The sequence below is a fragment of the Symphalangus syndactylus genome, chromosome 23 (assembly GCF_028878055.3).
Source record: "Symphalangus syndactylus isolate Jambi chromosome 23, NHGRI_mSymSyn1-v2.1_pri, whole genome shotgun sequence".
Classification (NCBI taxonomy): Eukaryota; Metazoa; Chordata; class Mammalia; order Primates; family Hylobatidae; genus Symphalangus; species Symphalangus syndactylus.
The window spans coordinates 26,092,729-26,105,204 of NC_072445.2; the positions used below are offsets into that span (position 1 = coordinate 26,092,729).

At 42.6% G+C, this 12,476-nt stretch overlaps 1 protein-coding gene across 1 annotated transcript; it reads right to left on the reverse strand.

Annotated features, from left to right (window-relative positions):
• Positions 1-341: 341 nt before the first annotated feature.
• Positions 342-11,041, reverse strand: LOC129473070 (glutathione S-transferase A3). Its single transcript, XM_055263298.2, has 7 exons — positions 10,922-11,041; positions 9,430-9,537; positions 7,355-7,406; positions 6,031-6,163; positions 3,654-3,795; positions 1,643-1,774; positions 342-837 (listed from the first exon to the last, which is right to left on the reverse strand). The coding sequence occupies exons 2-7, from the start codon at positions 9,514-9,516 to the stop codon at positions 715-717; spliced, it is 669 nt and encodes a 222-aa protein (XP_055119273.1). The 5' UTR covers positions 9,517-9,537; positions 10,922-11,041; the 3' UTR covers positions 342-714.
• Between the last annotated feature and the right edge of the window lie 1,435 nt (positions 11,042-12,476).

Sequence of the window (12,476 nt, forward strand, 5' to 3'; positions counted from 1 at the left end):
AAGTGAGGGAAGGTTCATGCCCAGGATCCCACAGAGCCTTAAGGAGCAGAGTGAGGATAAGCCTGCTGTGAGGACAGAGCCTTAAGGAGCAGAGTGAGGACAGCCCTGCTGTCCCTTACAGCACACGCACTGTAAGGGACAACAGGGTGGCCTGAGAGCAGAGGATGGGTCTGTTTGCTCTTCAATATTTCCTCACCTAGAAAACTGAGGGATCCACGGCAGAGAGAATCATTGTTTTGAAAATGCAGGAGAAAGAATGCTTTTATCAGAAATAAAATGACTGTCCAGGAAAAGAAGAAAATGTCTTTATGCCATTACCCAGAATGGTAACTCTTCTCCCATGCATACCTGAAAATATCAGGAGCGCATTTCTACATTGACATTTTAATAGATTGTATGACAAATGTTACAGGATAATTCTTGGTAAAAGTCAAACCATATAACCTACATTTCCCATTTTTACTAAATTTTTAATTTCAAGAAAGAGACAGGTTAGGAGGAGATTAGAAATCTGAATTCATATCAGATCCTAATGAAAAGGCTTAAATTTTAACTAAGTTGGCAAATAGGCGTTTTTATTATTTAATGAGCATATAATTGGAAAGGGTTCATTAGCTTTACAACAGGCACAATCAACACTTAAGTAAAGCATTTCATTGTTGCAAAACTTTAGAATATTGGTCTTGCATGTTCTTGACCTCCATGGCTGCTTTATTAAAACCTGAAAATCTTTCTGGCTTCTTCTAAAGCTTTTGCATCTGCAGGAGGCTTCCTTGGGCTGCCAGGCTGTAGAAACTTCTTCACCGTGGGCAGGTTGCTGATTCTGGTTTTCAGTGCCTGTAATTCACAAAGCACAGCCTCAGAGTGAAGCCAAGGCCTGCCACCACCATTAATACCACCCAGGGAATCTGACCCCTCCTGCAAAAGACCAAGCAAGGCTGCTCCATCAGCACTAGCATGGAGGCAGAAACAGACGCTCAGTGAGAAATGAAGATAAGAGGAATAACATGTAGCTCACTTTATTTTCCCCAAAGATGTCTTAAAGTTTTAATCAGTTCGGTCATCCCTATCTTTCTCCTTACATATTAATCCCGTAGATTAGTGACTCTTGTATAAGACAAGAAAAAATAATGTGCCCGTGAGATATCAACACAAGTCAGTCTCTAAGCAGAAGTGAAAATATGGAGAAATGAGTTGGAAAGGAAAATGTTATAGAAAATATTAAATTCAAACCATGGGACCATGTTTTCTCAGTGAGAGATACAGGGTTGGGGGCAGTGTGTTGGGTGAGCTGTGCACAGAGGAACACAATTATCTGACAGCTCCTGCTGGCCCCCCTTCACAGAACTCAGGAACAGACCACAGAGGAATGGAGGAAGGAGGAAGATGCTGGGCCCTGGGTCCTTTCCATGATAAAAGGCAAAATACTTTTCATGGGGTAGCATGCACCACAAATTTCCTTTCAAGAACAAGAGTCTTTTCATGCCTCAGAATTGGGGTCTGGAAGCTCATTTTGGAGACCTGGGGTAGTGAAGGCCTGAAAAAGGCTGGGGTCAGAACATGGCCAGTCCAAGGGCCCAGATACTAGATCCCAAGATGGGACATGTGGGGCTGCCTCTCTGAGGGCTGTGAAATGGGTCACCTTCAGCAGAGGGAAGCTGGAGATAAGGCTGGAGTCAAGCTCTTCCACATAGTAGAGAAGTTCCACCAGGCTAATGTCAGCCCGGCTCAGCTTGTTGCCAACAAGGTAGTCTTGTCCATGGCTCTGTAACACCTGGAGAATTTGAGGAATCAGATCAGGAACACATGCGCACCCAGGCTGGGGCCTCTGCTTCTCCCTGAGTCTTTCCAGCCTGACATTCCCACCAGTGTTGCCTAACTGGATGGTGTGAAGGTCCAGGCCTCTGTTTATGTTCCCTGATTGAGTGAGGGAGCAAGAATGTGGCTCTGCTCACTCCTCGGTTGCAGCTCAGGCTCCCATTTTGTCTTCTCATTCCACATCACTGTGGCATCCACACCATCCACCTGCTTGCATTTTCCACATGGGCCAGGGGTTTAGCACCTGCTACTGCATGTTTTGTCTGCCCCAGACCCTACAGCGTGTAGCCTTGACATTCAGGATGTGGCTCTACAATCTGCTGTCTCCCTCCCCAGTCTCCCTGGGGCAGCGACTTCACCTTCATGACAGCACTCTTCTTCCAGGAGTAGACTATTTCAGAGTCTTCATTTCTCCGTATGTTCTATAGACTCAACAGCAACCTCTAGTGTGATTCAGAGCCTTCCACAGCTCACGTTCGACTTCCAAACATAAAATTTTGTTGAATAGAGAATTCTATATTGGGGTCTAGTAAATTGAAATTTTGCTGGAAAATTATAACTTGGGTATAAGAGGTATCATTGTTCCTCCAAGTCTATCTTCATAAAATGCCTTGTCTGCTTTCCTCATTTCCTGCTCTGTCTCCCTAGGATCTGAAGTAAACCTGGGTTGTTGAAGTTTCAGTGACGCAAAAAGAATAGCACTTGAACATAAAATTTTCTTTTTAATTGTCAGCAAGGCAAGGTACTTCTATATAGAAGGGTGCGCCCTCACAGATGGAACAATGGTGAGCACACACTTGGACAAAGGAGGGGAAGGGTTTCTTATCCCTGATGCACGTGGCCCATGCTGCTGTGTCGTTCCCCCTGCTGCTGTGTCGTTCCCCCTGCTGCTGTGTCGTTCCCCTATTGCTAAGGTTAGACCGCACAGGCTAAACTAATTCTGATTGGCTAATTTAAAAAGAATGACGGGGTGAGTGCTTTGGCGGGAGTCAGGGCAGAGCGGGTAGCAGGTAATTGGAATGAGTTAGGATGGAGCAGGTAATCGGAATGAGTTAGGATGGAGCAGGTGATCGGAATGAGTCAGGGCGGCACAGGTGATCGAAAAAGATTGCTTTATGAGGTAGTTACGTTTAAAAGTAGAAGGCAAAGAATTGAATATACTGACATATTAATTCTTTGAAAAGAAATTTAGAACTCATATCTAACAGAGTGAACTTGAATTCATCATCTTTCTTGCAATATCCGCTCTGACTCCTAACCTGCACTGTTATAATCTGCAAGCTGAAGTGTCTAGGAGTGAACTGCACTGACATCTGCAATTTACTTTAAAATGCGTTTTAAAAAATCTTGCTCTCCACCCCACTGTCACTATCCTTTGAAGAAATATCCATCTCTGAAACACTACAATATTCTCTGGTTGGGAAATTGGTCTCCTGTCTTCCTACACAGGGTGCCAGAATAGTTTCTAATGGATCGCTTTCATCATGTTGGTCTTCAGACCAAGCCTGTGTTCCACAGACTCAACAGCAACCTCTAGTGTGGTTCAGAGCCTTACACAGCCCATGTTCTACTTATGAACATAAAATTGTTGAATAGAGAATTCTATACTGGGGTCTGGTAAATTGAAATTTTGCTGGAAAATTATAACTTGGGGATAAGTGGTATCATTGTTCCTCTAAGTCAATTTTCATAAAATGCCTTGAGAGTCAGAGAGCTGAACTGGTGTTCAGGAAGTCTCACTGAAAGTGAAGGTCAGTGCCCCAGGAATGCCCAGCCACTATTTTTCCACTGGCCTCTAAACTCAGTGCCCCAAAATGCTGAACAGCTTCACCTACTTTTTCAAAGGCAGGGAAATAGCGACTTTTTATTTTCTCTTTGATGAAGGCAATCTTGGCATCTTTTTCCTCAGGTCGACATAAGGGCAGAAGAAGGATCATTTCATTCAAATCTGCCATACCTTCTGTATACATATCAATTCTGAAAGACAAAAACAGCCAAAGCATCAAACGCCTCTTGCCTTAGATTTTGTAGGTTTATAAAAACCTAAGAGAATAGAGGGTCAGATGGTGGCAAAGTAATTCATCTCCAGTGGGTGCCTTTTATATTCTAGTCATCATGCCCTGATTTGTGCATGTATGTTGACATTTCCTTCTTTCTTTCTTTTTCTTTTTCTTTTTTTTTTTTTTTTTTTTTTTTGAGATGGAGTTTCCCTCATTCTTCCAAGCCAGAGTGAAGTTACACAATCTTGGCTCACTGCAACCTTCGCCTCCAGGGTCCAAGTGATTCTCCTGCCTCAGCCTCCAGAGTAGCTGGGATTACAGACGCCTGCCAATACGCCCAGATAATTTTTGCATTTTTAGTAGAGATAGGGTTTCACCATGTTGGCCAGGCTGGTCTCGAACCCCTGACCTCACGTGATCCACCCGCCTCGGCCTCCCAAAGTGCTAGGATTATAGGCGTGAGCCACCATGCCTGGCTGCCTTTTATTTCTTTAAACAACTTATCGAGGTAGATATATCTCTAAAGTCTTTGTTATGCACATGACCAAATACAGGTACAAAGAGCATCAGTGACCTGTCTACAGTCAGTCATGAGAGAAATTGGTGGAATCACTGCCAGTACCCACTGATGCTGTGCCAGGATTTATCATCTCTATTGTGGTTTGTTCTGTGCATAAACTTCGTGTGAGTCAAATGGCCAAAGACTTGCCTCCTAAGTAATCCCAAGAGAGTCCCTGGCACAGCCATCTCAGTCATGTTCCTCGTCCTGTCTCATCATTTTACATCTCCCAGGCCCACTTCTATGCCCAATATTAGCAGTTTTTCCAGTTACTCCCATGAAACATAATTCTATAGCCCTATCCATGTAAAGATCCCCTTCCTTGGTGAAATTCTATACACAGTTACAACCAGGATATATTTTAGGAGACCTTTTTTTCTTTTGTGTTTAACTGGGTTTTCCACAGTACTTTTTAAAACAACAGTTTCATTGATGTATAGTCACATATTATAGTTGTCACCCATTAAATTATACTGTTCAGTCACTTTTAGTACATTTACAGAATTCTGCAAATATCATCACACTCTAATTCTAGAATATTTTTATCACCCTAATAAGGACATCTGTACCCATTGAGTATTCATTTTCCCCAAACCCCAAACCCTTTAGCTTCAGGCAACCATTAGTCTACTTGCTGCCTTTATGGGTTTGAATATTCTAGACATTTCATACACACAATCCTAAAATATGTAGCCTTCTGTGTCTAATTTATTTTATGTAACATGTCTTTAAGGCTCAACTTTCTTGTAGCATGCATCAATACTTCATTTCTTTTCATGACTAAATATTGTTCCATTGCATGGCTAAGGCACACTTTGTTCCTCCATTTATTGGTTGATGGATATTTGGGTTGTTTCTACATTTTGAATACCATGAAAACTGCCGTTATTTGCACTGTACGTTTATGTACAAGATTTGGTGTGGTAGTATTTTGATTCTTTTGGTATATACCTAGTAGAGGAATTGCTGGGTCATTGGTAACTCTACACTAAACTTTTTGAAGAACTGCCAACAGTTTCACATAGGATGTTATTTAGAATCAGGCAGCCCAATTGCAACAGTGAGGAGACCCCATGGCTTTGCTGGTATTCGATAAATCTAGCTGCTTCAGCCTTGAATCAATGTTTCAAGGTAACCCCAGAGTTCTGGGTGCGAGCCTCTACTAGCCCTGCTCAAGTTGACCAGTCCATGTAATTGGCTGGTAACTTGGGTTCCTGGTCATCATTCTTGGAATTACTGGGACCTGAGATTCAGCTTCTTTGCAGTCTTCCCTCTCCAGGCCTTCATCTACAGAATCTCAAACATTCTATGCCTGTCCTAAGCTGTTGGCTGGAGTCCAGCCTCTGAAGGCCTGAGCACCTGGAATTGTGATTCCCCATCCTCCTCAGTTCATGGTTCATCAGTGTTTGGAAATCACCATGAGGTGCTGGATCCATGGACTGCATCCTCTTCTAGAATCACCCTTGCCTGAACCCTCCCCATTTTCACTGTTCCCTCATCTCCATGGGACTTTGCAATACTGGACCTCAGCGTACACGCCCAAGACCCAGCCTGCTGCTGGTCATGATGCCCTGCCATGGTCCCACTCACTCAAGGAAGGACCTAAATCACTCTGTGTTCTCTATGGATGGAAGAACAGAAAATATACCGTACAGGGCTCTCTCCTTTATGTCTTTCCCATAGAGGTTGTATTTGCTGGCAACGTAGTTGAGAATGGCTCTGGTCTGTACCAGCTTCATCCCATCAATCTCAACCATTGGTACTTGCTGGAACATCAAACTCCCATCTTTAGAAAGAAGGAAAAAAAAAAAAGGAGCATGAAATTTCTATGAATCCCACCATTTCAGGAAGAAAAATGATGGTTGAAATGACTGAGGTTATAAAATGAAAAAGAAATTATTGCCTGTTATCCTCCAAAATGAAATAGTATTTTGATTTTAGCTGCCTGTAGTTCTTTTTCTGAACTGATTCCTTTTACCTTTTAGCCTGTTATTTCATTTATGTTTTTATTCCCCATCCAGGTACATAGTAGGTCCTTTGTATTTTTCTTGCGTTGATTTATCTTCATGATATTTTAGGAAAAAGCTGAGACAGTTTATAACGGGAGTGCCAGAGAGATGTCATTTAAAACGAGAACTTCCCAGGGTAAGTCTCGTGGTGTTCATGGCCTTTAAAGTAGGTTCTGAGACATGATTTTATGTAGCGGTCCCTTTCTGTGTTCTTCCAAGCCTACAATATTACTACAGTATGACCTTATCACATGACCCAAGAAAGAAAACAACTCAAGGTAATGGCCACATCTATTTCTATTCTTTTCGTCTTATTCATGTTCTTGTGTGTCCTTGGATGGGGAAGGCTGTGTGGGATCCTGAGCTGATGACCACAGCTCATTCACGGTGCCCCAAGCATGAAAACAAGGAAAGGGCATTCTCAGGGCACTGGGGATGGTTCCTCTAGCAAATACTCTGAGAGGTCTGGCCTTTTAGCCTGGAGAGAGTTGCCAGACCTGTTCAGGGAGCCACATCCCTTCCACTTTAACCACTTTCTCCCTCTCCACCACCACAACTACCACCCTACACACACATAGGCATCGCCTGGTGTTAAAATCTTCAACTGTGGCCAGGCAAGGTGGCTCACGCCTGTAATCCCAGCACTTTGGGAGGCCGAGGCGGGCGGATCACGAGGTCAGGAGATCGAGACCATCCTGGCTAACACGGTGAAACCCCGTCTCTACTAAAAATACAAAAAATTAGCCGGGCGTGTTGGCGGGCGCCTGTAGTCCCAGCTACTCGGGAGGCTGAGGCAGGAGAATGGCGTGAACCCGGGAGGCGGAGCTTGCAGTAAGCCGAGATCGCGCCACTGCACTCCAGCCTGGGCGACACAGCGAGACTCCGTCTCAAAAAAAAAAAAATCAATCTTCAACTGTACCTTCTCTACTAGATACCCTCATCAGAGGCACTTAGAGACTTGATCTTACCATTTCTTAACTTTTCCAAATCTTCTGCAGATTCTATAAATTTCTCTTCAAACTGGAAGCAGAAACAGTAAACGGGTTCTTGTTAGTTCATTCCATAGCATTGCAGACTTGTGACCTTGAATGGCCCCCATCTGGTACATAATTTGGAGAACATAAGATTTCTGAGTTTGGCAGGGGACACAGAAGAAGCTGGTCATGGCCGCTTGGAAATTTAGATTAGATCCCTCAAGAAACAGGCATGGGTCAGACCATGCTCACGCTCATGAGTCTGACCATGGGTCAGAACTGCTCAATCTTCTTTTTTATTTTTATTTTTTTTGAGACAGAGTCTTACTTTGTCGCCCAGGCTTAAGTACAGTGGTGTGATCACGGCTCATTGCAGCCTTGATCTACCAGGCCCAAGTAACCCTCCCACCTCAGCCACCTGAGTAGCTAGGACTATAGGCATGCACCATCACATCCAGCTAATTTTTTATTTCTGTTTTGTAGTGCTGGGGTCTCGCTGTGTTGCTTAGACTCATCTTGAACTCCTGGGCTCAAGCAGTCCTCCCCCATCGGCTTCCCCAAGTGCTGGGATTAAAGGTGTGACCCACTGCTCCTGGCCTGCTCCATCTTTTAGTTCACTTCACCTCCCCACCATCTCACAAATGTCCATGATTAGGGAGGGAACGTCACTGGAGAGAAGGCACTGAGCTGCAGAGCTGATGTCTGGATGACAGTGAAACAGGGTATTCATTTGTACACAGAAAACAACCTGGAACGGCAGTGTTTGGATTTCTTATGTGCATATTTCCTCATAGGTTTGAGAAAGGGTGAGGCTAAAGTCCCAAGCCCTCGTGAAGCAGTGGAGACAGTGCCGTCCCGAGGTTCAGGTCCACACGGCGCTTTGAGGCTGAAGGGGCGCGCTAGAAGTTCCCTTCACAGGACGCCACCTCACCTGAAACCCTCCTTTTCTGCTGCCACCCGAGGGACAACATCTTCTCAGTTTTTCCATTACTTACTCTGGAGGAAAACCCTCAGGCAGTTACTGACGGACTCTGGTCTGGACTGGGAAGTGTTTTTCTCAGTGATACCTCTAGAGGGCAGCACTTAGCGGAGTCCCACAGACACCTCCCAGCATCTCCTACTCAAACACTGGGAGGATGGCCTGGTAACACTGGGGAAAGCTTGGGTGTTCTGGAAGCCCCCACCCCTGATTTTAACCACGTGTTTTCTTATCTGAGTCCTCGTAGACATGTATGTAGTCTGCCTTAGGGCAAGAATTGTGTCTACCTTGCTCACTGCCAATCCTCAGGACAGAACCTGGCACTTAAAAGGTGCACAACAAAATAACCACTGACTGAATATACTCAGCCTTTAACAGGCAGTTTGTTACAATCCACTCCCTCCTTGACCTCATTGTGGTTGATAGTTTATGTTTAATGACATTTAGTTTCCATGTACTTAGGATTTTATTGTATAAATTTCTCATATATATATAAAATACACATAAAATACAACAGTCCTCTTTGTTTCAATCATCCAGCTGCAATAATCACCAACCCAAGCCAGTCTTTCATTTGTATGCCCAGCTTCTCTCCTCCTCTGTCATAATATGAAACAAATCTGAGGTATCATATTATCTCATCCTAAATACTTCAGTGTGTATCTCTGAAACATAACAGAAACATCATACCTAACATCACAAAATCACACTAAAAAATTTAACAATAATTATTTAATATTATCTAATATTCAATCAATATTCAGGTTCCTAATTGTTATGTGTCATCAGTTATATTTTATAATTTGTTTAAATCCTAATGCAAATAAGGTCCACTCATTGTGATTAGTTGATGATTCTTTTCAAAATATATTTTAATTGTTCATGTATTCTTTTTCATGTGCTCTTTGATGGACAGATTTTTAAAATTTCATTTGGTAAAATTTGTCCATTTTTAAAAAAACAACTGGGGATGTTTTTATTTGAGGCCAAAATATTCACAGGTAATCTAGTATGGAAGTCTCTTGGCTTATTAAAATATTTTGATACAATCAATTAGGTCCAACTTAAGATGACCTAACTCAGAACATACCTCCACTCCAGCTGCAGCCAAGAGCCACCGGATGGGCTCCATTCTGCCCCGTCCGTTGAAGTAGTGAAGCTTGGGCTTCCCTGCCATGGTAACAGTCTCTTGGTTTCTCTAAAATGAATGAATGAATGCATGAACGGATGAATGAATGAGTCTAGAAAAGCAAAATGCACACTAGTATATGTACAGTTGGACAACAGGAGTGTCTTCCTTCTTCATAGCAGGCTTGTTTCCACCTGTGAATTCTGTTTGCACTAGACAGATCCAACACCAAGGTGACTTCACAGGGTCCCTCTGAGATTCTGAGGCTTTCCTGTGTAAGACCTTTGTTTTCATTTATTTATTTTTATGTTGGTAATTATTCCAAGCACTACTGACTTGCATTATGTTCCAACCTACTTGGTGACTTCATATGCCTTATAAAAACTATATGTTCTATTGATATATCTAGTTCTCCCCTCAAGACTTCCCAAATTATCGAGGTAGAAGGGATCTAGCTAGCCCTTCCTCCAGGTTTGTAATGAATACGTTGAACCCCAAAGAAAGTATGTGCAATTTGCCAACTTAGTGTCAAAGTCTGGATTAGAACCTAGGTCTTCGACATTCAGACTAGTTTCTTCCTGTTATTATTGAATATTTACACCCTGCAGAAGTTACCATTTTTATGTCCCCCACCCCTCAAACTGTGAGCTCCTGGGAAGCAGAGAAGTTGTCATAGTCTTTAAGCACAGTGTAGTGCATTGCTCAAAGTTCACTCCGTGCTTCATAGGATATAACATGGGTAGATATCTCAAGAGCAATCTTTTTTTTTTTTTTTTTTTTGCCATTTGCCTCATAAGGCTCGCTGTTTTAGAATACAGTAGTATAGAGTAATTAAAAAACAAACTAGGGCTGGGCATGTTGGCTCATACTTATAATCCCAGCATTTCGGAAGGCTGAGGAGGGAAGATTGCTTGAGCTCAGGAGTTCAGGACTGGCCTGGACAATTAAATAAAGTCTCTATTAAAAAAAAATTAGCCAGGATTTGTGTTCCACACCTGTAGTCCCAGATACTTGGGAGGCTGAGGCAGGAAGATCACTTGAGCCCAAGATGTTCAGGCTGCAGTGAAACATGGTCACATCACTGCATTCCAGCCTGGGTGACAGAATGAGACTGTCTCAAAACAAACAAACAAAAAGCATGAAGAAAACCAAGCTAGGATTATGGCAATAAAATAACCAATCCTAATTATGAAACCCACCAATCTGCTGTTTAAGAAGAATTATCAAAGAAAGCAAACTCTCCCACACAGTCGAAACATCATGACTACACACACAAAAATTTTTTTTAATTGGATAAGTGCTTTGGCAGGGTAGCCCAGGGTAATGTTTAATTTGGCAAATAGAAAGAACTTGCATATAGAAGGAATGTGCATGTTCTAACACATTTAAATTTGTTTTTCTTAGTGAAGTAGACATGAGAACATTTATGAAGATGTTTAAGGTCAATACTAACCTGATTAAAGTCCAGCTGGTCTCCGCTCAGCTTCTCAAGGCCACCTCCTGATGTGTATGTTAGCTGTTTTAATACTATGACAACTCCTGCCTTCCGAAGGGGGTGGAGTCTAATTGGGAGTGGCCACTCCCACACTACTTTAGTCTCCAGAGTTCCATGCTCTGCTAGGAAGAAAATGACAGCAGTTAATTTCAAGGCTATCCATAAATTCACAAAAAGATTTCATATCTATTTGGCTGCCTCAGAAGGTCACTGGGGACCAGTATCCTGTGAACACTGCTTAAGGGGGATCTTGTTAAATAGGCTGCAGATTTATGACAGATGAGAAGACATTGTGGGGAGAGGGGGAAATTGTCATAGGAGAGTCATAGGAGATGTCGGGAAAGGGGACTTGATAAAGAGCATAGGGAGATTGACTTCTAAATTCATTTAAAAACACTAAATTACAAATAATGTCACAAAGTTTTATAGGCCCAAAGAATCTGGCTGAGTTGTCCTTGCCCTGGGCAGACAAAAGACCTCAGCTGCATTCCCTAAGGTCATTTGCAGATTTTTCTCTGTGATTTACGAGTCAGCCTTTCTCCCTAGCCCAAGGCTCTGAATGCTGTTTCTTCTATTTGGAGCACTGTTTTCTCCCCTGCTCCCAGACATCCTGTGCTTCCTCTATCACATCACTCGTTCTACATCCTGTGCATCATGTCTGCTTTCCCCCTGTTGACTGTGAGCTCCTTGAGGCAGGGCCTCAAGTCCTGGTGGTTAGCCAAGTCCCCATGGCTAACCACAGTGCCTGGCATGTAGAAAGGGCTTAATACATGTATATGTAATTTCTACTTTTCTAAAGGAAATTGTCTGACATACATAAACCTAGAAAGAACACTACAAAGCCTTGATGTACCCATCACCTTGCTTCAAAAATTATTGACAATATTTGAAGCAAATCTCAGACTTAGTTTTTTTCCTCTATAATCTAATGTGTATCTTTTAGACTTGGGGGGGGAATTATTTATGTAACAGAAAAATTGCAAAACTAGTACAAGTTTCCCAAATACCCCCTCACCCAGCGTCCTTTAATGTTAACATCTTATGTAACCACAGTACAATGATCGAAACCAGGAATTTAACATTGATACACTATCGACTAAACTCCAGGCCTTACTTGAATTTCACCAGTTTTTCAATCAGTATCTTTTTTCTAGCCCAGGATCCCATCCAGGACCCCAGCACAGCATTTCGTTGTCACATCTCCTTAGTTACCTCCAAACTGTGGCAGTTCCTCAGTCTTTTCTTGTCTCTCATGATGGTCGCATTTTTGAAGAGTAATGGTCAATTATTTTGTGGAATGTACCTCAATTTGGGTCTATGTGATGTTTCCTCATGACTCGATTGATGACATACATTTTTTGCAAAATGTCACAGCAGTTGTTCCAGTCTCAGCTTATCATTTCCACCCATAATTTCATATCGGAGACATGGTATGTCTTATTAATTGTGATCTTAACCTTAATCCCTTGATTAAAGTAGCACCTGCCAGGTTCATCAACTGTAATATTACTAT